The 26,607-nt window shown below is 44.3% G+C and overlaps 1 protein-coding gene across 2 annotated transcripts in view; it reads right to left on the bottom strand.

Annotated features, from left to right (window-relative positions):
* PRKCB (protein kinase C beta) overlaps window positions 1-25,331 on the bottom strand; it is a 385,488-nt gene extending 360,157 nt beyond the window's left edge. For both annotated transcript variants that reach the window (XM_003261670.3, XM_004087390.3), the window contains exons 1-2: window positions 24,676-25,331; window positions 23,640-23,671 (exon numbers count right to left, since the gene is read on the bottom strand). In XM_003261670.3, the coding sequence (XP_003261718.1) occupies window positions 23,640-23,671; window positions 24,676-24,848 (205 nt within the window). In that variant the 5' untranslated portion in view covers window positions 24,849-25,331. The remainder of the gene's footprint in view (window positions 1-23,639; window positions 23,672-24,675) is intronic.
* Window positions 25,332-26,607: the final 1,276 nt, after the last annotated feature.

The following is a 26,607-nucleotide window of genomic DNA, read 5'->3' on the forward strand; positions in this document are numbered from 1 at the left end:
TGCTTGAGCCCAAATTCAAGACCAGCCTGGGAAACATAGTGAGACCCTGTTTCTATAAAAAATAAAATAATTAGCTAGGAATGGTGGCACATGCCTGTAGTCCCAGCTACCTGGGAGGCTGAAGTGGGAGGTTTGCTTGAGCCTGGGAGGTTGAGGCTGCAGTGAGCTGTGTTTGTGCCACTGCACTCCAGCCTGGGTGACAGAGCAAGACCTGTCTCAAAAAAAAAAAAAAAGAACCAATGCATCCTATCTGAAACAACCTCCAGAATTGGAGAGCTAGTAACACTTGCTATAAATAGAAGGTGAGTATGAAGAACACAATGAAAATTTAAATTATTAAATTCTAGCAGGTACATAGCTCTGAGTCTGAGATTGCTTCATTCTTTTAGCTTAAAAGGGAGATTTGCATGCATTAGAAAGACGTTTAGGACATGATAGCACCAAACTAAGACACTCTCCTTAACCCGAAGAATTAAAAGAAAAAAATACTTTTTTTTTATACTGAGTCTCATTCTGTTGCCTAGGCTGGAGTACAGTAGCACGATCTTGGCTCACTGCAACCTCTGACTCTGGGTCCAAGCAATTCTCCTGCCTCAGCCTCCTGAGTAGCTGGGAGTACAGGCACACACCAACATGCCTGGTTTTTTTATTTTTATTTGTTTTGTTTTGTTTCTATTTTTTTTTTTTAGCAGAGATGGGGTTTCACCATGTTCACCAGGCTGGTCTCGAATTCCTGACCTCAAGTGATCCACCCACCTTGGCCTCTCAAAGTGCTGGGATTACAGGCGTGAGCCACCACACACGGCCTACAAGAGAATTTTTTTTAAAACTATGTAGTTCCATGTTGTTGAATACCTTTGATCATTAAAAATCTTTGAGTGCCACCAGTAACCTACTTCAGATATTTTAAAAATGCACCCCTGTATTAATAATTCCTGAACATTTACCTCTATCCCTGACTTCTCATGACTCCCAGTTGCCTTTGGGCACCTACACCCGGATATAGCACAGGCACCTCATTCTCAACATACCCAACGCATAATTCTCTATCTTCTCCCCCAAGCTTTCTCTTCTTGTTGTATTCTCTGCTGCTATTCATGATACTTCTATGTATCAAGCACCCAAACCCGGACTCCCTCAATAGGTGACAACATTCATAGCACTTTTTTTGGTACTATGTGCCAGGGTGCCACCACATCTTACACAAGCACTATCATATTTGATCCTGACAACTCTATTAGGTAGGTCCTATTATCATTCACCCCTTTTTCAAAATGAAGAAGCTAAGGATAAGAAATTTGCCTGGGGTCATGAGATTTGAATGCAGGTCTGTCTAATTCCTCTTTTTTTCTGCTTCACAAAGAAAATAGAAACCACCAAGCAAGATTTCTCAACTGGCCCCAAAACTTCATTTATTTCCCACCCAGTTTCCTATCACTTCTCATTTTCACCTGTGCTCTCCCCTCCACGGGTCCTTCCCTTCCTTGACAACTCTCTCTCTCTCCTAATGCTGTCAGCCTCACCCCCTTGAGAAGCACCATGCTCCCTTTGGGAACCTGGAGGTCTTTCTCTCCTGCTTTTAAAGTTTCCTGCCTTTTCTCTGCCTCCTCCAAATTTTCTATTCTTCAAGCTAAACATCCCCGGGTACTTCAACTACTTCTTTTTGCCAAGTGTTTTCTCTCTCTTGCTTCTCCCCGCACCTCACTGACATTCTTCCTCTTTCTTTCACTGCTTCCTCTGCCTCAAAACCCAACTGAGAACTCAGGCTCCTCTGCGCAGCCTCCCCAGGACCCTGGGAGGTGAGCTGCTCCTGGCATTTCTCCCCACTCTCCACCATTACAGCACACATCACACTGAGTTATCAATGTGTGATTTACGAGTCTGGCCTACAAGTTTAGGGGCTGCTTGAGGACAGAAAGCAGCTTCCCCCTGCCCATCAGAGGGCGGCTGACTATGCCAGCCAGACCACACTGTGCTATCACTCCTTTTACACTACTCTCTTCTGAGTGGACTTTGGAAAAGATACAAAGGAGGGATCTCACACTTTCCAAATCAGACCCCAGAACTTGATATGCCACATTCTGTGCCCTGGCCAAAGACTGGCCAGGGATACTGGTGGAGTAGCTGAACCTGGACCCTCAAGCCTCAGAGTCAGACCACCTGGGTTTGTTGCCCTCTTCAACTACTTAGCTTAGAGACCAGGGGCAAGTTAATAAATGTCTCCTGGGATTTGTTTGTTTAGAGAGAGGGTCTCACTCTGTCACCCAGACTAGAGTGCAGTGGTGCCATCAAAGCTCACTACAGGCTCAACCCTCCCAGGCTCAAGGGATCCTCCCACCTCAGCCTCCTAAGTAGCTGTGAATATAAGCACGAGCCACCATGCCTAGCTCATTTTTTTTTATTCTTTGCAGAGATGGGGTTTCACTATGTTTCCCAGGCTGGAAGCTATTTAATATCTCTAAGCCTCAGTCACTTCACGAAGTTAATAATGAGACCAACTTCCTAGGGTGCTGTGGACATTCAATGAGATCATGTGTGTGAAGCATCCAGCTCAGTGCCTCAATAAATTAGTGCATCTCTTCAGGGAAGTATTATTCCATGGAAGTGACTGCTGTATGTAACCCTCTTCCTTCCAAGTGACTCAACAGCTTGCATAGTTCTCAGCCTGTCCTCCCAGCCTGGTAACTTAGGCATGAAGAAATCAGCCCACTGTGATCACGTGGCCATTGAAAGGCCTCAAACTAGAAGCCACTTTCTGAATTCCTTATTCAAGGCTATGGCTAAAAAAATCTACACATGTGCAAACTCCCCCACTGGGAAAAAAAACAGTTTGATGGAAGTATTCCTCCCACTAGAGAATTTCCCCTTCCTGTCAAATGTTGCCAGTTTCATTCATTGCTGTGGCAGGCACACTTTCCTGGCCATGAGAGATGGGCCTTATCACCATCCCATATACCAGATCCTTCCTGGTTGCCATTCTGCCACACTCTTATGGGGCCTTCCTCACCATGGTGCTCCTCTATGAACCCCGAGCCCCCTGAGCCCTTCACCTTGGTGGCTGGGAACAGAGACTGACTCGAATGGACCTGAATTCAATCTACGCTCTGCAGTTACTTAAGCAAATGCTTTATCTTCCCTAAGCTTGCTTTCTTATCTACAAAAGGGATACAAATAGCAGCAAATCTTAGTGGAAGGTAAAGATTCAAAGGGATAAAGTTTGTGAAAATGCCCAGCTCATTGCAAACACTCAAATATTAGCTGGCTTCATCATCATCATCATCATCATCATCATCATCATTGTCACCATCAATTCTGAAGCTACACAATCCTAAAACCAAGTCTATATTTGAATCCTAACTGTAACTTTGGTAAAATTTCTCAATTCTTTTGCTGTTTTCTCAGCATAAAATGGCAGCAATAACAGCAGCAACCACACAGGGCTGTTGTGAGGATTAAATAAGTTAATACATGTAAAGTACTTAGAACAGTGCTAGTGACCGAGTGAGTACTCAATAAATGTCAGCTCAAGTTAATGGCATTTGAAATCTTTGAAGACATCCAGGAAATGGAAAATTCCCTTGGCCTCTCTGTCCAATGAATAGAGATCCTTCTAGGGACTGCAGACGCCCGCGCACATGCACAAACACACACACACACACACACACACACACACACACACACACACACATCCTCAAGCAGGGACAAGCCTAGCCCAGATTTCATTTTTTTCTTGGACTTGACTTTTCATCCCATCTGGAGTGCCCTGGCCCCCCTATGGCCCTTGGGCCCCAAATCAGAGACGGCCAGAAGGGAAACACAGTGAGCCCAGCTGTCATGTGGGCCCCCACCTATCAGGGACACCAGAGAACATAAACACACACTGAATCCCAGCCCTTGGAAGTCTCAGCTGGAGGCAACCCTCAGCAGAGTCCCACCATGGGAATCTGACCCACCTCCGTGCTGGCATACTGTTCCCACATCTTCTGGCGGCTCTCTGCAGCCCCTAAACACCTCCTCCTCCCTCCCTCTGTGCTGATTCTGCTCATAAAACACTTCTTTCTCAACCCACATTATCCCCCAGGATAAGCAGCTCCTTCTCTCTGCAGGAGAGGGACAGCTCTCCGCCAGCATTCGACACAGCTCTCTGACACTTCACCCGAGTGACAGGTCAGGCCAGGCAGTTCCGCCAAAACCAATCATTCCATTTCTAAAAACCTCTTATACCATACTTAAAATTCTATTTGGAAAAATAACTTCTGTCTGTGATATGTTAAAGCTCAAAGATGATAATAAAAATGATCTTGGGACATGGTGATGGGGTAAGAATAAAACTTCTAATTATAAAGAATTCAAAGCACTACATTTATATTATCTCTAAAGATTTAAAAAAAAAAAGCCTCAACAGTCCATGGGCCAAGTTCATGAGCCCCCAGCGCCTCTTCTCTATATATTTCACAGTGATATTCAAACTACATTGACAGTTACCTGCAGTAAGAGACACATTTTACATTTTGACCCAGTTCACTCATGGCTATATATGTTCATATCAAATAAAAATTGTATGAGGCCAGGAGTAGTGGCTCATGCCTATAATTCCCAGTAGTACTTTGGGAAGCCAAGGTAGGAGGACTGTTTGAGCTCAGGAGTTTGAGACCAGCCTGAGCAACATAGGGAGACCCTATCTCTACAAAAAGTTTTAGAAATTAGCCAGGCATGATGGCATGTGCCTCTAGTCCCAGCTACTCATGAGAATGAGGTGGGAGGATCTCTTGAGCCTGGGTGGTTGAGGATGCAGTCAGCTACGATTGTACCACTGCACTCCAGCCTGTGCGACAGACAAAGACCCTGTCTCAAAAAAAAAAAAAAAAGAAAAGTTTCGTGAAACAATATCTACCCTTCCTGAGAGTGACGCACTGTGATATTTTCTGTTCTGCTTTTTCTTATGGTGTTCTTGACCTATTATATTGATTTCATGACCCTCTAATGAGTGATGACCCACAGTTTAAAAAACATACATAGAAGAATTCAAGAAAACTTTCCAGAGTGGGGCTGCAATCTGATATAGGGGTTAAGGGCAACAGGACATTGAAGTCATGCAGTCTGGGCTTGAAATATAAGTTGGAATCCCCTGTGACTCAGGAGTGTGTAGCATAACGGAAGTAAGGTGAGGTATGAAGTCTCATTGCTTGGATATGAATCCCAGCTCTCCTCTCTGGTAGCTGGATGACCTGGGACAAGCTATTCCCACGTCATTCCCTAGGCCTAGTTGGATTAGAACTCTCTGTCTATGATATTCCAGCTCCAGTAAGTACAGTCTATGAATCTGGATAGTAACTAAATTAGTACTGTGAATGAACCAAGGTATAGTTTGAAATGAACCTCTAAGAAAGACGTAGAAGCACATAGTGAACCCCAGAGAGCATCCCCCAAATGCACCCCCTCAAAACCATCTATAGGGACAAAGAACTCATTCCCCCAGCTGCTGGGAAAACCAATGGCTCACAGCTGTGTCTTCCCTGGGAATCCTCCCCTGAAGAAGGGAGCTTCTTTGCCCAAGGTAATGCTACTTTCCAAAGAGCGGCCCACAATAAATGCCCACTTGATGCATTGGCTTGTCCCAGTTCTGAAGGGCCATCTCAGCTCCAGCCATGGAATTGGCTTTGGCCTCTATTACAACTATTGCACCACAGTTCAACTACCTCTTCCCTGCTTCCCTCTATCCCTTATAGATGTTGTTCCCAAGAGCTACATCCCCAATAAACCACCTGCATGCAAATCTTCATCTTTTAAGACAATTTATCAATGATGCTAGCCAGAGTTGCAGAAGAACTAAATAAAGATGAGGTCCTTAGGACATTTTTACAAGGGCACGTTTAAGAACTTATATTTTTTTCTATAACTAACATTTAATAAGCAATCACATGATTTTTGTTTTCATTTTTGTTTTTTGTTTGTTTGTGGTTTTTGTTGTTGTTTGCCTGTCTCATTTAATCCACATAGAACTCTGGGAGGTAGGCTCTGTGCCATTATCTTCATTTCACAGACAAAGAAACTGAAGATTAAAGAGAAAGATGCCTAAGACCCCACATGTGATTGGGGAGGAACTGAGGCCTGAACCCATGCTCTTGACCAGTAAGTCATCAGACATCATCCGCACTCCATCACAGCTCTGTGATCACACTGACCACACTGTGTTGCAAGAACTCACTCACACGCCTCTCTCTCCCTCTCTGTCCCACCCCCCTTTATTCTCTCCCTCCTCAAGTACAGGGGCTTTGTCTTCCTTTCTCTGAATCTCAAGCTTTTAGGCAGTGCCAAGTGGTAGTAACGGTAGTATTTGGTGGCAGTATTCAGTAGTAATGGTGGTAGTATTCAGTATTGTGTGTGCACTAAGTCCTGGCTGTATCCTTTGCATACATCATCTCATCTGGCCCTACCATTTCCCTAGGAGGTAGGTAGTATTATTATCAGGTGTAAATGTTGAGCACTCATTTGGGGCCTGCCTTTGATCAAGTTCATTTTCAGAAATGCACACTAGACTGGAGTGTGTTTTTAGACAGCCAAGCAATTGCGAGGACCACACTGAAATTAGTGTGGTGGGTTCCAAAAATATCACAAATTATTTGCAGCTTCTCCCATCAAGAGGAGGCATCTATTCTCTTCTCTATTTCCTCCTTTATTTCTGGGGTGGGCTTGTGATTTGCTTTGACTAGGGAATACGGCAGAAGTGATGTTATGCATGTTCTGAGCCTTGGCTTCAAGAAGCCCTGCAGCCCTTGCTCATGCCCAGAGAATGCACCCATCAGTACATGACCATGCTCAGGATAGCCCACTGGAAGATGAAAGACCTGAAGAGAGGCTCCATTTGTCTTAGACATCCCTGCTGAGGCCCCAGGCAGGTAAATGAGCCCAGCCAAGAACAGCCAATCCCTGCCCAGATCAGACAGACCACCCAGCTGAGCCCAGCCCAAATTACTGACCCACAGAAACTAAAACTAAATAAAAGAGTGGCTACTTTAAGCCACTAAGCCTTGAGGTTATGTGCTATCCAGCAATAGATAATTGATTTGTTGGGTGTCCAGTCAAATATCTCGAAGTAGAACTAATAAAGGATTCTTCTATATAACAAGTCAGCTTAGAAGAGAACTAACCCGGCCTCAGAGAGATCGGCTTGGGATGTCCACAGGTGATATGGTTTGGCTGTGTCCCCGCCCAAATCTCATCTTGAATTGTAGCTCTCATAATCCCCATGTGTCACGAGAAGGACCTGGCGGAAGGTAATGGAATCATGGGGTGGGTTTTCTAATGCTGTTCTCATGATAGTGAAAAAGTCTCACAAGATCTGATGGTTTTATAAAGGCCAGTTCCCCTGCGCACACTCTCTTTCCTGCTGCCATGTAAGAAGTGCCTTGATCTTCCTTCACCTTCTGCCATGATTGTGAGGCCTCCCCAGCCATGCTGAATTGTGAGTCAATTAAACCTCTTTCCTTTATAAATTACCCAGTCTCAGGTATGCCTTTATTAGCAGCATGAGAATGGACTAATACAACAGGCAACCAGAGAGGCAAGAATTCTGACTGATTGAAAAACTGGAAAGTCTGACAAGAGCCAGGTTGTTCTAATAACTAAAAACAAGAAGAGTGCTTCTTTATTTCACTTTTAGGAACACAAATAGACTTCACTCTTTCCCTGCTATGTTTGATAAGATAAAGACATCTAGAGCTTCGCATCTTAGTTTTACCAGTCAAGTGAGAGATAAAACTAGATACATCACCGCAAAGAAAGACAAAGGAAATTATGGCTTTGGAGACTGGAGTGAGATTTACTGAGTTCATCAAAACCTGTTTTCTTTTCCTCCTGGACATAGAGCTAGTCGACATGTCCCAGTACCCCCTTCAGTTGGTTGCCTCTTTGCCTGGGTTCTGGCAAATAGAATGTGAGAAGTGATGTGACTTCCTTCCCTAGCTGAAGTGGTTGTGAAATGAGTGTGCTTTCTCAATTTCCCTTTCCCTTTCCACTGGCCCAATGGGGAGGACCCTGGGGTCCTGTGTGACTCTGTGGAAGATGTCCTGACCAGGACCACCTGCACTGGTTAGTGACATGAGTGAGAAATAAACCCCCTTCCGTCAAGCCACAGAGACTTCAAGGTTTGTCTGTTACAGCAGCTTTAATAGATTCTTACTAATACAGAATTTTTGAAATTTAAGCCCTAAAAATAGTTTGTGAGCTCAAGTTTTCCTAGTATTTACAGAGCTAAATTATTGGGTGGAAAAACTGTCAGAATGCCCTGGCTTCCTTGTTGAACAGTCTGGAACCGATGGGCAACATTGAAACAGGAAGCAGATGTTCCCCCAAAGAAGGCAAACGGCACCATTCCCCAATGGGTGACTCCAGAAGGTGCCTGTCTCCCATACGGATTTCACTTCCTCTACGCAAAACTAAAAAAGTCCCAGCTAACATTTCTCAGGCTCAGCCTCAGTAACTTAAAGCTCTGCGCTTTTTAAATTTTTTAACTGAAAAATGGGCATAAGTCAATGGAGTTGCATAACAGAAAAGTGCGCCTAAGTTCAGGAACAGAAGAAAGTAATCATAGGTGATAGAGGTTAGGATAGTGATTACTCCTGAAGGATACGGTTGATAGGGATTGTGAGATGATGCTTCTAGGGTACCAGCATGTTCTGTTTCTTGATCTGGATGTCAATCAATTCTTCTTAAACTCTTCCAAAAAATTAAGGGAGTATTTCCAAACTCATTATCCAAGACTATCATACCAAAGCCAAACAAAAGCATGACAAGAGAAGAAAACTATAAACCAATATCCCTGATGAACATAGATGGAAAAATCCTCAACAAAATATTAGCAAACCAAATTAAAGAACACATTAAAAGAATTTTATTCACCATGATCCAGTGGGATTTCTCCCTGGGATGCAAGGATGGTTCAACACATAGAAATCAATAAATGTGATACCCATGTTAACAAAATAAAGGATAAAAATCATATGATCATCTCAATAGATGCAGAAAAAAAAGCACTTGAAAAAAATTAACATTCTTTCATGAAAAAAGTACTCAGCAATAAGGTATAAAGGAAATGCACTCAACATAATAAACACTATGGGCTCTATTATGACAAACCCATAGCTAACATCCTTCTCAACAATGAAAAGCTGAAAGCCTTTCCTCTAAGATCAGGATGCCCACTCTCACCCTTTCTTTTCAATAGAGTACTGGAAGTCCCAGCCAGAGTAATTAAGAAACAGAAAGAAATAAAAGGCATCCTAATAGGAAAGGAAGAAGTGAACTTGTCTCTATTTGTTGACAAGGTGATTTTATATACAGAAAACCCTAAAGAATCCACCAAAAAAAACTGTTAGAACTGATCAACAAATTCAATAAAATTGCAGAATGCAAAACCAACACACAATCAGTGTGTTTCTATATTAGAATATCTAATTATTTTAATTTTCTATACTAGCATATCTAATAACAAACTACCAGACCAGAAAATTAAGAAAACAAACTCATTTACAATAGCAGCAAAAAAAAAATTACTTAGGTGTAAATGTATCCAAGGAAGTAAATGATCTGTATACTGAAAACTATAAAACACTGATGAAAGAAACAGAGGAAAACACAAATAAATGAAAAGATATCCTGTGTTCGTGGACTAGACAAATTAATATTGTGAAAATGTCCATACTATCCAAAGCAATCTCCAGATTCAATGCAATTCTTATCAAAATTCCAATGTCATTTTTCACAGAAATAGAAAAAACAATCCCTAAGTTCATACGGGACCACAAAAGACCCAAAATAGTCAAGACAACATTGAGCAAAAAGAATAAAGCTGGAGGAATCACACTCCTTAATTTCAAAATACATTATAAAGCAATTGTAATCAAAACAGCATGGTACTAGCATAAAAACAAATGCATCAACCAATGGAACAGGATAGAAAGCCCAGAAATAAACCCGCACATTTATAGCCAATTGATTTTTGATAAAGGTGCCAAAAACACACAATGAGGGAAAGGACAGTCTCTTCAGTAAATGGTGTTGGGAAAACTGGATATCCACATGTAGAAGAATGAAATTAGACCCTTATCTTACAAACCACATACACAATCAACTCAAAATTGATTAAAGACTTAAGACCTGAAACTATAAAACTGCTAGAGAAAAACATAAGGGAAAAACTCCACAACATTGGTTTGGGCAATGATTAAGCAAAAGCAAAAGGAGACAAATGGGAGGGTGTCAAACTGAAAGCTTCTTTACAGCAAAAGAAACAATTAACAAAGTGAAGCGACAGCCCACAGAATGGGAAAAATATTTGCAAATGCTCTATCTGATAAGAGGTTAATATCCAAAATATACAAAGAACTCAAGCAACTCAATAGCAAGTAAACAAATAACCTGATTTAAAAATGGGATCTGAAAAGCTATTACTCAAAAGAAGACACACAAATGGCCAATAGGTACATGAAAAAATGTTCAGCACACTAAGCACTAGGGAAATGCAAATTAAAACCACAGTGAGCTATCACCTCACACCTGTTAGAATGGCTTTTATCAAAAAGATAAAAAACAATATGTTGGAGAAGATGTAGAGAAAAGGGGACCCATACATTGTTGATGGGAATGTAAGTTAGTATGGCCTTATGAAAAACAGTACTAAAAGTTTCTCAAAAAAACAAAAAAACGAACTATCACTAGGCATGGTGGCTGACGCCTGTAATTCCAGCACTTTGGGAGGCCAAGGCAGGTGGATCACCTGAGGCCAAGAGTTTGAGACCAGCCTCACCAACACAGCGAAACGCCATCTCTAGCAAAAATACAAAATTAGCCAGGCGTAGTGGTGCATGCCTGTAATCCAAGCTACTTGGGAGGCCGAGGCAGGAGAATCTCTTGAACCCGAGAGGTGGAGGTTGCAGTGAGCTGAGATTGCACCATTGTACTCCAGCCTGGGCAACAAGAGCAAAACTCAGTCTCAAATTAAAAAAAATTAATTTTTTTTAAGTAATCCTACTTCTGGGTATATATTTAAAGCAACTAAAATCAGTATGTCAAAGAATATGTGCATTCCCATGTTTGTTGCAGTACTACTTACAATAGCAAAGATATGGAACCAACCTAAGTGCTCAACAGAAGATGAATGAATAAAGAAAATATGGTATATACACACAATAGAATCCTACCCAGACTTTAAAAAAAAAAAGAAATTATATCATTTGTGACAATATACATGAATCTGGAGGACATTATGCTAAGTAAAATAAGCCAGAAACACAGAGACAAATACAGCATGATCTCACGTATATGTGGAATCTGATAAAGTTGTAGTCATAGAAATAGAGAGTAGAAGGATGGTTACCAGAATCTGGGGTGAGGGAGGGAGTTGCTGATCAAAGGATACAAAGTTTCAGATAGACAAGGGGAATAGGTTTGGAGATCTATTGCACAGCAGGGTAACATAGTCAATAATAAGTGTATCATATATTTCAAATAATTAAGTAAATTTCAAATGTCTCACCATAAAAAATAAATAAACAAGCTGATGGTTATATTAATTAGTTTGAATTAACCATGACACATTGTATATATGTATCAAAACATCACATTGTACCCCATAAATTATGATTTGTCAATCAAAAATAATATTAATAGTTTTTTTTAAAAAGCTAGCCACCAAAAGATGAATATACAACTGAAATAAAAAGAAGTCCTTCTCTACTCTATATGTCAATCCTGTTTCCCTAAGTGCACTGTTTGGCTCAGAAAGAATTATCAATACCCTCAGCCATAAATTTTGCCACAAAATGTATCCAGATAACTACCAAAAAAAAAAATCCACGCACACAAACACACACAAAATCCAAATAACGATCAAATCTTCATTTGCAGCACTCACTAAACTCTAAAGAATGGTCTCTACCTTTAGGGAGGGAAAGAAGATCTTCAATATAGGGCCATCCCACAAAAATCACCGCCTTGACTATCCCAATGAGACAAGCGACCGTCCTGCAGACTTCACCCTCCACCTTCACCCACACTATTTGCCAGCTTCTTTAACCAAAAAGGGATATAAACGCTCCACCCAAAGGGTGAAGGGAACCCAAATTTAGAAGGGTGAAATGGTCACAAATCTATTTAAAGTTGAAATGCTACCAATACATTTTTGAAATGAGGTCAGCCGATGGGGCGATTACAGATTGCAATTCAACTTTCTGAGGTTTCCCACAAATTAAAGCATCGCAGGCCAGGAAAGCGTTTCTCAGAAAGCACGCTCAAATCACCTCTCTGGCCTCAACCAAGCACTTCTCTCTTAGATCCACTGTAAGGTGCAGCTAATGCTATTGACCACGACATGTAAGCACATCCATTCTTGCGTCATCTCCTTGATTCAAGAGCATTCATCTTGCCTCCCCAACAGGAATATAAACCCAGTAAGGACAAGGACAGTGCCCAGTCCTAGGAAGAACAGAAATAGCTACCACTTATCAAGTGCTTACTGTATATATGTCAGGTAGGGTGCTAAGAAACACTTCACATAAAGTAGGTTTTATTATTATATCCTTCTAGCTATGAAAAAACAGAAGCTCAAAGGGTTAAGTAACTTGCTTAAGGTCCCACAGCAAGAAGTCAAGATTTAAACTGAAGCCTTTCTTTCTCCAAACCACCAACTCTTCACCACCATGTGCAGCATGTGCTCAACAAACACGTACCCACTGGGTGACAGCAGTGGAGAGGGAGAGGGAGTGGGAGGATGCCTTTCAGAGGAAAATTCATTTCTACGGCCCTCCGTGTCTAAGGATGCAGTGAAGAGAGATATCCCTATTGTTAGAACCATAAAAATAACCTAGTAACCACCCTCAAAATAGAACAATCAACAATATGACCGACATGAAATTCCAAATGTCTCTTTAGGGTGTGAAAAATAGCAACAGCCACGAGGTGCTCCGGTAAGGCACCCCCACTGCTTCTAAATGGCCATTTCAGCTTCTCCTGCCTGACTTCCATCACTGTAGGCCTGGAATTTCAGGATTTGAGTCATGGCAAGTATTGTTGCCAAAGGCATCTCATGCTCCTCTTTTTCAAACATTTGGCCATTTCACTCACCCCCACACATCCCACTTTAAAACAGTGACAACAACCACTTCCTAGTCACTACACTGCCTTCAAGGGGCCAACCCCTCTGATATGACGTTCGTCTCCCACCTGCTCCTCCCTCCCTCACACCCTCTTCTTCCTGTTCCCTGCATGTGCCCTATTCTCTCTCCTCACTATCTCAACTGCCTTGTCCTGTCCTGTGCCTGAAACGCCCTCCCCTGCCCTCATCCCCTTGTCAATCTGGGAACTCCCACTCCTGCCGTAAGACTGTTCCCAAATGTCGCCTCCTCTGTGGAATCTTCACCGGTCCGAGGAGGAGTAGGGATGCCATCCAAAGTGTTTTTACATCCTTGGTGTAGCACTTTACATTATGTCTCAGAACCAATCGGCCATGTGCTGTTCTCCTTTTGAAAGACCAGGAAGATCTTTAAGGGTGAGGACAGTGTCTTATTTCTCTTCAAAGCCCATATGGTAACCTGACATTATACAATATATTGGTCCTATGTTATTTATTTATCACTGTTATTCTACTAGAATGTAAATTCCACGAAGTCAACAATGCTGTTTTGTTCACTGTTCTAGTTCCAATGCCTAGAACAGTACCTGATATGTGGTAGTCATCCAATAAATATATATTAAATAAATGGAAAAACGGTTGGATAGCTAGATGGATGGATGGATGGATGGATGGATGGATGGATGGATGGACGGATGGATGGTTGGATGGATGAATGGAAGAACAGCTGGGTGGATGGGTGGATGGGTGGATGGATGAATGAATGGACGGATGGATTGGTGGACAGGTGGATGAATGAATGGATAGATAGATAGATAGATAGATAGATAGATAGATAGATAGATAGACAGACAGATGGAAGCAGGATCATATTTTACCCACCCAAAGGTCATGAAGATATGGAGAAGCAGAACCAGGATTTAAAATCAGGTCTGTTTTGAGCTTGAACTCTCAAACCCAATTTGATACTCCTTCCCTAGAGGCCCAAAGTCTGGTCTCTGGGAAGTAGCAAGATGAAAGAAAAAAGAAAGCTAGAATTCACCCCAGGAACACGGTTATGGTTGAACTAATGGTGTTGCATATCTTGAACCAGTTAATTTCCATCTACTTAGCCAGTTCCAAGACCCAATAAAAGTGGATCAGAGCTCTCTAGTCTGGGTTTGAGTTCTACCCCTGACTCTGTAGGGCAACTTTCTGCTTGTGGGCTGAAGGGGAAGGAGATGCCCAGGAGACCACAAACAAGCAGGACAAATGGCAATTAAAAGGTAATAACAACCACGGTAATGATTAACAGCTTAGCACTTCTGAATAAAAGCTGCCATCTCTACCAGATCCTGTCCTTGCTGTTCCTCTCAACACTCTGGAACACTGAGCATCCTTACAACACAAAAAATTTCCAAGAAAGACACTGAACTTCCCTTCTCTATTCATAAGGAGGAATAGCCAGTACAGAATCAAGCTCAGGGTAGAACAGAACCAGGCTCAACATTAGGTAAAGGTGTACACTTGCTGACCCCAAAAAAAAGTTGGTTTATAGGTAGAAACTAACTTTTTTGTTTTCGTTTTCGTTTTTGTTTTTGTTTTGAGATGGAGTCTTGCTCTTTTGCCAGGCTGGAGTGCAGTGGTGTGATCTTGGCTCACTGCAACCTCTGCCTCCCAGATTCAAGCGATTCTCCTGCCTCAGCCTCCCAAGTAGCTGGGACTACAGGCACACACCACCGCTCCTGGCTAATTTTTGTATTTTTAGTAGTGAAGGGGTTTCACCATGTTGGCCAGGCTGGTCTCGAATTCCTGACCTCACATGATCCACCCACCTCAGCCTCCCAAAGTGCTGGGATTACAGGCATGAGCCACCACACCCGGCCCATATTTTTATATTCTCATAATTCCCTGTATTTCCTTTATAATAAAAAAAAAGAATATTCAACAGATATCTACTAAGTGCCCAGATTTGTGTTACAGGGGTGTTAAAGATATATTAACACTAACTGAGACTTTCTCCTTAATGAAATCAGAAAGACAGACTTGACAAAAGTCCTTTCTCTATAAGTGAGTCAAGACCGTTTATTGTTAAACTACTTAAAAGTATCTTCTGAAGATAAAATACTGCCTAAGCCAAAGGAATGAAGAGTTGTAATATATCAGAGATGGACACAGGGTGAGGAAGGTATTTGGCAGGTAATGTGAGTAATCTTGTGCCCCCTGAAAACTGACTTTCAGCTCAAAATGCCTCTCACTGAAATGCTGTGCTCTCTCTTTTTATTTATTTTCAATCTATTGGCCCAGACTTGCTCCTCCACCTCTAAAATTGTCTGATTTTTCTTCTTTAGAACAGCCACCTCAAACTGCAAACTCTAAACAAAAAGGAAGTCAGCTCATTATCTGAGTTATTAACTAAGAGGAGATGAAGTTCTCTGTCAAACTGGGAAATAAGCCATCTCAAGGTAACAGGCTAGTTCTACCAAATACTTACTCATCTTACTTGCAGCTATGATACAAATAAATATTTAGGGTTTCTCCATAGAATGTCACAAAGACAAGTCTCCTGCACATATTTTGTTTTGTTTTGTTTTAATTGAGATAGGGTCTTGCTATGTTGCCCAGGCTGGTCTCGAACTCCTGGCCTCAAGTAATCCTCTTGCTTTGGCCTTCTGGAGTGCTGGGATTACAGGCATGAGTCACTGCCTTCAGCCCTGTTGCACATATTATCCACGATATGGGCAGTTTTACAATACAGATTTTTAGCTCTATTTCCTTGACAACTCAGACTTTCTCTCCAGTTACCTCAGAAAATGAGAATGAGAAGTTGGGCTTTTTTTTTTTTTAAATTCCCAGACTACTGACTGCATCCCCAGCCATTACATAGGTTAGCTTCCCATTATATATTCTCCTCGTACCCAGTCCATTTTCTTCAAAGTACCTAATAAAAATGAGATTAAATATGAGTGCAATGATCTGTAGAATGTCTTATCTCCCCCCACTACATCGTAAGCTCCATGACAACAGAAATCTTCTCAGTCTCATTCACCATTGTGTTCCGCCACCTAAAATAGTTCCTGACACATAGAACTTGACACTAGAACTTAATCAGTGAGGCCAGGTGTGGTGGCTTACTCCTGTAATCCCAGCACTTTGGGAGGTTGAGGTGGGCAGATCACTTGGGGTCAGGAGTTAGAGACCAGCCTGGCCAGCATGGTGAAACCCTGTCTCTACTAAAAATGCAAAAATTAGCTGGGTGTGGTGGCAGAGGCCTGTAATTGCAGCTACTTGGGAGGCTGAGGCAGGAGAATCACTTGAACCTGGGAGGAAGACGTTACAGTGAACCAAGATCGCACTACTGCACTCCAGCCTGGGAGAAAGAGTGAGATTCTGTCTAAACAAAAGAGAGAGAGAAAACTTTTAGAAGGAGAATGGAGTAAATAGATAGATGCATCGATGGACAAATAGATAAACGGAAAAACAGATGGATGATGAATAGAGAGGTGGATGGATAAATGGAGGGATGGATGGATGAATAAATGAATGTATGTGGTGAACACACGAATTTCCTACTGGATTTTCAAGCAGCCATCACACCACCAAATGCCATATGTAAACAATGTGGATGTTGTATTCTCTGTAAAAAGGCTAACATTCTATCTAAGGAATTTCACACAAATTCAATGAGGAGATTGGATGAATGAAGTCAAAGAATTCATGTTATTAGAGCAAATGCCAGAACATAAGGGACTTACCTTTGAAGGAATCAATCAGAGACAAACTTTTCAGCAGATCCCCCTATCTACCCAAGAATTAATTGAACTGCATAGTTACAAGACCAGACCATAGATTTTAAATTATACTTAGTAATTTAATGACCTGTATCTGAAAAGTAGCAAAAGAAGATGCATATTGTGAAAATTATGACATATTGATCTACTTACATATATGTGTGTGTATACACGTGTGTGTGTGTGTGCGTGTGTGATGGAAACAGAGAGACAGAGACAGAAGGATAAGCAGAGACAGAGAAAAGAGAGACCCCAACAGTACAAATGTGTAGAAAATTATTTTCAAACCTTCAGTTAATCTTTTGACCAACTGCCTTCTTCTATATCTTCTTTTTTTTTTTTTGCCTAGATACACTATAAACATGCTGCATCTGGTTGTGGGCAGTATCTGGAGTATCATTAGTGCTTTGAAAAATATATTTTTAAAAAATTATTTCCTAAGAATCTATATATGATATCAGCTAGATTTTCAAAGGTCATGTTTTCCATATTTACTTAGAAAGGCATTCTGTTACCCAAAGCTTCAGACTCCTCCTGAGTGCTCTACAGTGAAAAATGAATTTGCTGTTGCCTCTCCAACAAATCAGCCCTCCTTTTTAAGACTCAGTGTTAACCCACTCCAAGATTCTTATTTCGATTGGGACATTGAGCCTGAAATCCCTCGTCAGGTGGTAAAAAAAAAAAAAAGAAAAAGAAAAAAGCCAAATCATCAAACACGAAGTCAAAAGGCCTCTGCCTTTTATTCACAGAGAAGCCCGCAGGACACATTTAGAATAAGCTAAAAGGTGAGTGGAGTTTGGCTCACAGGTCTCTGGGGTCTGCTTCTGGGAAGAAAGAAAAGTGAAACGATAGAAGTAACCTCTAAACTTGCAGCCTGACTTGGTGATTTTTTGAAAAAATGGCCCTCTTTATGATTTTACTAAGAAAATTCAACCTGAAGTGCATGGGGTCATATTATAAGTTTCTAGGGAACACTGCCGAAAATAAAATTAACTTTTGATTCATTTTTTGTTATATAAATACACATATGCTATGCTAATCTACACATGTTAATTACCCACTAAAATAAACTTTATATTTGATAGGGTGAATATTGATAACAACAAGAATGGTTGGATTCATGTCATGATTTGGGTTTTTTTAAGAATAATTTCAACTACAAGATTTAAAAACCTGTTTTCTAATCTACATGGGAAAAAGAAGAGCTGACTTACTCATTATCATCAATTCTAGCTTTTCATAGAAAATAAAATTAACCTTTTTTGTGATATAAAAAAGTGCAAACTCTTCTAATCTACATGTGTTAATTACACACTAAAATAAACTTATATTTGATTTGATAGGATTGATATTGATGAAAACAACAATGGTTGGAGTCATGTCAGGCTTTGGGGTTTTTTAAGAATAATTTCAATTAGAAGATTTAAAAACATGTTTTCTAATCTACATGGGAAAAGGAAGAGCCAACTTACTCATTATAATCATCAATTCTAGCTTTTCATAGAAAATTTGTACACTGGGGTTTTTCTAGAGAGTCCATGGCAAGTTCAGATCTTTCTCAGAAGGAAAGACGATGCTAACCAGGCCTGGGTTTCTGGGCCCAGACACTGAACTGAGCACTCACTGGTGTTACCCAATACCCAGGAAGAAATATACCCAAGAAGAGAAACTATCTAAGTACATGAAAGAGGCCTAGTCATTTAACAAGTTCCAGAATGAACTCTGTCCCACTTTGACACAGTTTCCTACAGCTAATCAAGTAATACTGACGGTCTCACTTAGAGTCATTGATACTTGCTGTGGCTATTTCTCATGCACCACCTCATTATTCTTCACCGTAACCCTATGAGTTAGGTGCTATTATCCCCATTTTACAGATGAGGAGACCAAGGTTGCTACTGGGGGTGACTTGCCCAAGGTCACACAGGGAGTAAGCGGCCCATCAGAAATACATACCCAATTCTACTGGACTCCAACTCCTTGCTAAGAATTCTGAATCTCTATGTTTTATTGCTGCTCTATTTCTACTAAAGTCACTTCCTTTACAAAAACAAACAAAAAACACTTTGGAAGGCCAAAGCAGAATGAGACTCCTGGCTTGAGGCTGGGAGTTTGAGACCAGGCACAGGCAGCAAAGCAAGACCCACTATCTCTACAAAAAAAAATAAAATTAAAAAATATATATTTGGCCAGGTTCAGTGGCTCACATCTGTAATCCTAGCACTTTGGGAAGCTAAGGCGGGCAGATCACCTGAGGTCAGGAGTTCAAGACCAGCCTAACCAACATGGCGAAACCCCACCTCTACTAAAAATATAAAAATTAGCCGGGCATGGTGGCACACACCTGTAGTCCCAGCTACTCAAGAGGCTGAGGCACGAGAATCACTTGTACCTGGGAAGTGGAGGTTGCAGTGAGCTAAGATCACGCCACTGCACCCAGCCTGGATGACAGAGTAAGACTCTGACTCAAAAAAAAAAAGGGGGGGGGGGCCGTGGTGACACACACCTGCAGTCCCAGCTACTCAGGAGACCGAGGCAGGAGAATCACTTGAGCCCAGGAGTTTGAGGCTGCAGTGAGCTATGATCATGTCACTGCCCTCCAGCCTGGGGGGGCCACACAGTGAGACCCTGTCTCTAAAAACAAAATTTAAAAAAAAAAAAGAAAGAAGGTTTTCTCTCTACCAAAAGTCTTCTTAGAGAAGACTTTAATTACAATTAAAGCTCAAATGCAAGTCCTAAGTTCCTGTAAAGAATGCCATAGAGACAGCCAGCACTGTAGCTTGTGCCTGTAATCTGAACACTTTGGGAGTCCAAGGCGAGTGGATCACCTGAGGTCAGGAGTTCGAGACCAACCTGGCCAACATGGTGAAACCCCATCTCTACTAAAAATACAAAAATTAGCCAGGCGTGGTGGCAGGCCCCCATAATCCCAGCTGCTTGGGAGGCTGAGGCAGAAGAATCACTTGAACCCCAAGAGATGGAGGTTACCATGAGTCAAAATGGTGCCACTGCACTCCAGCCTGGGCAACAGAGTGAGACTCCGTCTTAAAAAAAAAAAAAAAAAAAAAAGGCAAAGAAAAAAATGCCATAGAGAGAAATCTGCCTTGCTTGTCAAAGGAGTTCCACTTCTACTCTAGAATTTAGGCAATTTTACAATAGGGATCTTCAGCCCCAGTTCCCTGTCATCAAACACATTCTTAAATTACCTCCCAGAGAGTGGTTTTATAAGAAATAGACAGAGTGGAAACAAAAAGGGAGAAATTATGAGGCAGTCAACCTAGAGTTTTGTCCTATCATCATACGAAAGCAAGAAAATCTATTCTTCAGCTCCCCTGAGCACACAGAAATCCATAATTTTCCATGGTTTATGAGTTTTCCATCCTTCCTCTCCCAACCCATAGCAGTGTCCCCAATTTCCATGACAATATAATAGAGCATGAAGGTTACTCTCAATGGTTTCTTTGCCTTGCGATCATCCTACACACCTCCTACTGGAGTGGCAGAGACGACATCCTCTCTCTGCTTATATTTTTGAAATGGAAACATCCTCTAAATAGTGGCTGCCTGAAATAAACACTACATTTCCCACATGCTCCCTCACAGCAAGGTGTGGGTATGTGATTAAACCCTAGCTAAGAGGATATAGGTAGAAGGATCTTGAGCGACTTCCACAAGTGACGCCGAGCATGTGCTATATGCCCTTCTTTACCCCTTTCTTCCTTCCTGCTAGCTGAAAGAAGGGTGTGAGGACTCCAGAGTCTAGTGTCCTTATTGGACCATGAGATAACTGTCACTCCTCAGGGATGGTGGAGCAGAAAACTGAAAGGAACCTGAGGCCCTGGGCTCTGGATTGCTGACTTAAGTGAGATCATAAAATCTTATGTGTTTTGTATAAACTTGATTCCATCGTAAGTGGATTCACTTTCAGAGGAAATATCTGATACCAAGAACAATCAGATACTGAGGAACTCCTCAGTGGTTCCACAATTAGTCCCAGGCAATGCTGAGTACCAGGGATAAATTTCCCTCCTTCCTATATGTTCCCATTCTAAACATCTCAATTTCAGGGACTGCCAATCTGCCCCTCCCCTCACTCCTTCCTACTGCTGCCCAAATGGGATATGCTGTCAAAGCAGCTACACAGAGTGACCAGAAGTTCATGGCTGAGTTTTGACTCTTACCTGGCAGGCAGTTCCATAGCAAAGCAACCCTGCAGAGCCAGTCTTCTCTCATGCCAGCTGCCCCACTATTGGGGTAGTCTGGGGACAACCATAAGAGCTGATATTTTCTGAGCATACTCTGTGCCAAGCTCTGGTCCAAGAATCTTGGATATTGCAATGAGTTGGAGCTGCTCAGCCACACTATGGTACTGTTACTGACTCTGTTTTATAGACAAGGGGCTGAAATACAGAGAGGCTAAGTAATATGCCTGGGAAGTCTCAAAGCTAAGATTCAGACTGACAAGGACTTGCCTGGTAGCCTGTGCAAATGCCCACTTCTCTACGCTGCCTCTTGGTGGGGAGGCAGGGAAGAGAAAAAGAAAGGCAATTTTAAAAATAGACACTCCAGAGGGGCGTAGTGGCTCACACCTATAATCCCAACACTGGGAGTCTGAAGTGGGAGGATTGCTTGAAGCCAGGAGTTCAAGACCAGTCTAGGCAACATCACAAGACCCCTTCTCTATAAAAGTTGTTTTAAAATTAGCCAGGCGTGGTGGTGTGTACTTGTAGTCCCAATTAATCAGGAGGCTGATGCGGGAGGATCACTTGAGCCCATGAGTTTGAGGCTGCAGTGAGCTCTGATCATACCACTGTACTCAAGCCTGGGCAACAGAGTGAGACCCTGTCAAAAAAAAAAAAAAAAAGACACTCCTATCTCTAAAGTGGCCATATTTCATTACAAACTTTAATTCTGCCTTTTTCTCATAACATCAGAAAATTCCTGTTATCTTCCAGACTTTGAGTTAAAGGATCTCCTATTTCAGATGTGTCATGCCTTGCACATTCCAAAGTGACTTTCCCATCCATCAATAACAGCAGAGCAGGTGGCATAGAAGAGCCATGGTAAAAAACGTTTAAAAATTGCCCCTGGCGTCAGCAAGAGACAAAGACTGAAACTGATTCATGGAAGTGAAAGGCAACCTCAAAGAAGAAATTACACCTTCCAGTGCCAAGACACCACTGGCGTTTTGTTTGAGGGGTCAAAGTTCTAGAAAACAATCCCAACTTGTTTGCACCAGGGCCTAAGTTGTTGCCACTTAAAGAGACTTGAGGAGTCCTCTGGTGTGGTACAGAGGATCCAAATCTTGGTAAGAGAGGCTGGGTGGGTTGGCAGGGCTCACTGAGCCCACCGGGGCCCCAATCTCAGAAGAGTATGAACGAGTCTCAGAGGAGCACAGTGCCATGCCGCCAGCAAACAAACATTCTGCACACTGACAATGCCACCCACGCTCACTAGGGATCACTTTACTTTTCCCTGGAGGGTGGAGGTGCAGCCACAAAACTGTCAGTCAGTGCTAAATCACATGTCAGACTCTTCCACACTCAAATACTGTCTTTTGATTTAAACCCAGCTCACCAGGGTGGTGGTCAATTTGCCCCTAAAGATACAATACCCCAGAAATGTGCCATTTCTTAGCAAAATCAATCTCACCAAGCCCAAGAGTGAAAAATTAAAATTTAAATTAAAAAGAAAACATACACACACAAACTTTCCAGATGAGAGGTTGCAAACTTAAATGGCCACAGGGGCCAGAAATGGGTGAAGTGTTCCCAACTGGGATCAACTGAGACAAAATGGTAAGGCTGTTCCCCATCTACAACAACGGCTCTCAGCTCCAAATGATTGTTTTCACGCGAAAGTGAGACCATTTCTCAGCAAAGTTAAAGTTGGAAATTAGGATGTGTATGTGAAATCTCCCAGTTCTAAAATGTTCACATCAAATTCACAAGTAAGACACCCTAAGGGCTACACAGAGCTACGGGTGACTTTTGGTCCTGGAGAGCCAATTTGCAATCTGTCTTTTAGACATGAGCCCCAAAGACGGGGGAGGGGGACACTTTACACGTGATCAACTCACCACCAGCAGGTTTGATAACCCTGGTTAGAGTCCAGGATCTCAAGCCAGATGCAAGAACTCAGGTAACCAGTGCCCTGGAGACCTTTCTGTTTCTACCCAGAAGATGGGGCGATTTAAACCAGGATCTGAGAAACACCCCCTCTGGCACTACTTCTTTCAGAAAGAGAAGAGGCCCAGGGGACAAACACAGTCGCCTTTCTAGGGGATGCACCATCTGCAGAGGAGCGGCAGCCACCTGCAGAGACCTCTGCAAGGCAGGGGGAGGCAGAACCTCCCTGGGTGAGATAAGGAAGGGACATGGGCAGAGAAAGGGGAACTAAGGAGGACAGGTTCTCCCAGAAACGTCCCGAGAAGACACTTTCTCCCCCAGCGGAACTGACCATGCCAGGATTGCTTCAGGAGACCGCTTTGACTCTTCCAGAGCCGGGAAGGCAGGAAGGGTAGGTGAACTTCTTTGGCACGTAAGACTCCCAAGCGCCATCGGCCCCAGTCACACACACACCCCTTAAAAGGACCCTGTTGTGGTGAAGAATTCCTAGCCTAGGAGGTCACTCCGACCAACGTGATTCTTTCACTCTCTACCTAACTCAGTCACTTCTTCTATAAAGTATTTTTCACCCTCTCTCCCCACAAATAGCATCCCCAAAGCCCCAGAGCCTACCTTGGCACTGGAATCCCTGCTTCCCGAAGCCCCTGCAAAAGCAGAAGGAGGTGTATGTCAGGCAGCCCGGGGGGGCCCAGCCTCCAGCTAGTTCCCCACAGAGTCACCCGCCTTCCTCCCTGCCTCTGTACCCCAGGTGCAAACTCCCAGCCACAGGCGGGTGCCCAAGAGTCTTCCGCCTTTGTGGGGGTAGGTGGGAGCTCGGCTGTAACCCCCACCTCCCTTCACTCCTGCAGAAGAGAGGAGGCTGCGACCACCAGGTGGCGGGATAGTGGGGAGCGTTTCCGTCGGGGTAGGGGCTAAAGGCAGGCGAGAGATGCCCCGAGCACCCTCGGGAAAAGAGAAGAGATAAAGAAGCATTCAGAGGGAGGACGAGAGTGACCCCGCGGCGGTGGTGTCCTCTGGGAGGGGGACTGAGAAGGAGGGAAGGATGCCCCACTACTGGAGGGACTGGGGAAGAAAGGGGCCCGCAGTGATGTGACCGAGGAGTGGAAAGGGGAACCCAGGCCCTCGGGGAGGGGCAATGGGAGATAACACAGGGCGCTGCCCGGAGGCATAGAGGAGTGAGAAAGGATGTCCCATGCCCGCAGGGAGATAGAGAAGGACACCCAGGGTGCTGTCCCCCCGGAAACACGGGGTGGGGGGCGAGGGGTCCTAGCGCCCGGAAGCAGGCGGAGAAATAGGGAACCCCGGGTCGGAGAGCACCCGAGGCGCTGCCCTCCAGGGCAGGCACAGACCCCGCGCGCTCCTAGTCAGGTGGAGCAAAGGCGCCCGCGACGCTGCCCCTGGGCGCTCTAGAGGCGCCTGAGAGCAGGAGAGGACAGGAGGAGCCCCGCGGCGGCCCGTCTGGGACCGGGGTGGGGACAGGGCAACGGCAGGACTGTCCATCCGGGAGTCCCGGGCAGCAGGGTCCGGAGCCGGGAGTCCGGGGACGCGGGGTCCCAGGGTGCGGAGGGCGCAGAGGGCGCGGAGAGGGGGTCCCTGGCGCGGCGCTGCCCTCGGGGCCCGGGAAGGTGCCCTGCGCGCGCGCGCTCACCAGATGAAGTCGGTGCAGTGGCTGCAGAAGGTGGGCTGCTTGAAGAAGCGGGCGGTGAATTTGTGGTTCTTGACCTCATGCACGTTCTTCTGCCGGAGGGCGCCTTTGCGGGCGAAGCGCACGGTGCTCTCCTCGCCCTCGCTCGGCGGCGGCCCCGTAGCCGGGTCAGCCATCTTGCGCGCGGGGAGCCGGAGCCCAAGAGGTGCCGGCCCCGGGGCCGCGGGACCGCGGGCTGCGGGCTGGGGAGGCGCGGGAGGCGGCGGCCGCTGCTGCACCCGGGGCCGCTGGCGCTTCCCTTGCGCCGGCTCTGGCGGCCGCGGCGCGCGGAGCCGGGGCTGTCACTCGCCCAGCTGCTGCCGCTAGTCCAGCTGCGCTTGGCACCGCTGGCCCCAGCTGCGGGGGAGGGAGGCGGAGCCCCGGGCCAGCCCCGCCCTCCTCATTTGCATCGCTCCCAGGCCCCGCCCAGCGCTACCAGCTGCTTTACATATCCGCGCCCGGGCTGCCGCGGGCCTCGCGGCTAAGCGTGCACAGCGGCAGCTCTGCAGCGCGGGGACCGCAGCCCGGGGTCGTCGGACCCGAACCTCGCCCCCCACCCCACCCCGTCCTCGGCCCCCGGAACTGCGTTCAGGAGATGTGCCCGGGGGAGGAGAGAGAGTGGAAAGACCTACAGGGCGAAGGGGAGCGGGTGGAAGGGGTGGGGCGCAGCGAATTCCACCCTGGCCTCTGCGGAGACTGGTACCCATACACCCCCATCCATCCCATTGGTCATTCTGCACGCGTCTCCTGGAAGGATGGGCTCCCGCTGTCACTCATTCGGAAAGGCTGTGGCCGCACACACTTACACACACATACACACACACGTTCTGCAGAGGTAGGGGAGGAGCGATCTTTATTTTATGTATCTCTAACTCCACCACAAAGAAGGTTGTTGGCTTTGCTTGCCTCCTGCATGTTTGGAAGAGAACTCCCTACCTTCTGTCCATCCCCTCTGCAAAACGACTCCGTTTCCCCAGCTGTAACATAGGGCTAATAGCGTGGGGAGGAAGGATTTCATAGATCAATATTTTTCCAAATTTCATTCATTTCTGACTCGTCTTCACAAATTCTGGTCGCATTTGTGCACCCTCTGGGGGAAAAAAAAAGCCTATCTCTTTTGGTCTATCTGAGTTTGAATAGCAAGAGGTATCTATATTATTAAAATATCTCCAGGTGCCGTCATCTGTCCTAAGCATCTTCGACTGAAGTCATCTTTTATTTGTTAAGAGAGGAAATTAATAAATGCTAGAGGGGTGTTAAAGACATTACTATCCAACCAGGACTCTCTCCTTGATATGATCTGAAGGTAACCGAAAGGGTAATAATTGTCTACAATGTGTAATTCAATGTTATTTAGCGCCCTGTTCATGCACAAGGCCTAAAGATACCCATTGCCACCATGTCCCCCACTCTGGGAATGCAGAGCTTCATTAGACCGTGAGCTCCTTCACCAGACCTGGGCTCTGTGAGAGCAGGGGGGCTGTTCACCACCATGTCGCCCAGCACCAAGCTCAGTGCCTGACACCTCCCAAGACCCTAGTAAATATTGGTTGATTGAGTGAGGGCATGGATGAACAAGTGAATGAATGAAGACTTAAAGGATGGCACTTCTCACCCCCACTCACACCCAGTAGGTGTTTAATAATAAATATCAAGTGATTGATGGGCGACAGGTACTTGTGCTGTCTTATTTAGCCCCCACAACAACCCTATGTAGATCTGGTAACTTTCATTATGGATAAGGATGGGGAGGTTCAGAGTGATTAAGATACACCCACAGTCATACCGTTGCTGAATGGTGATTGGGCTGGCCTGACTACAAAGCATCCTGGTGACAAAGGGGTGAACCTGAGTAGTGGTGGATGAAGGGGGGCAGGCTGGAGTTGCACGAGCTCA

Source organism: Nomascus leucogenys, chromosome 2, assembly GCF_006542625.1.
Source record: "Nomascus leucogenys isolate Asia chromosome 2, Asia_NLE_v1, whole genome shotgun sequence".
Classification (NCBI taxonomy): domain Eukaryota; kingdom Metazoa; phylum Chordata; class Mammalia; order Primates; family Hylobatidae; genus Nomascus; species Nomascus leucogenys.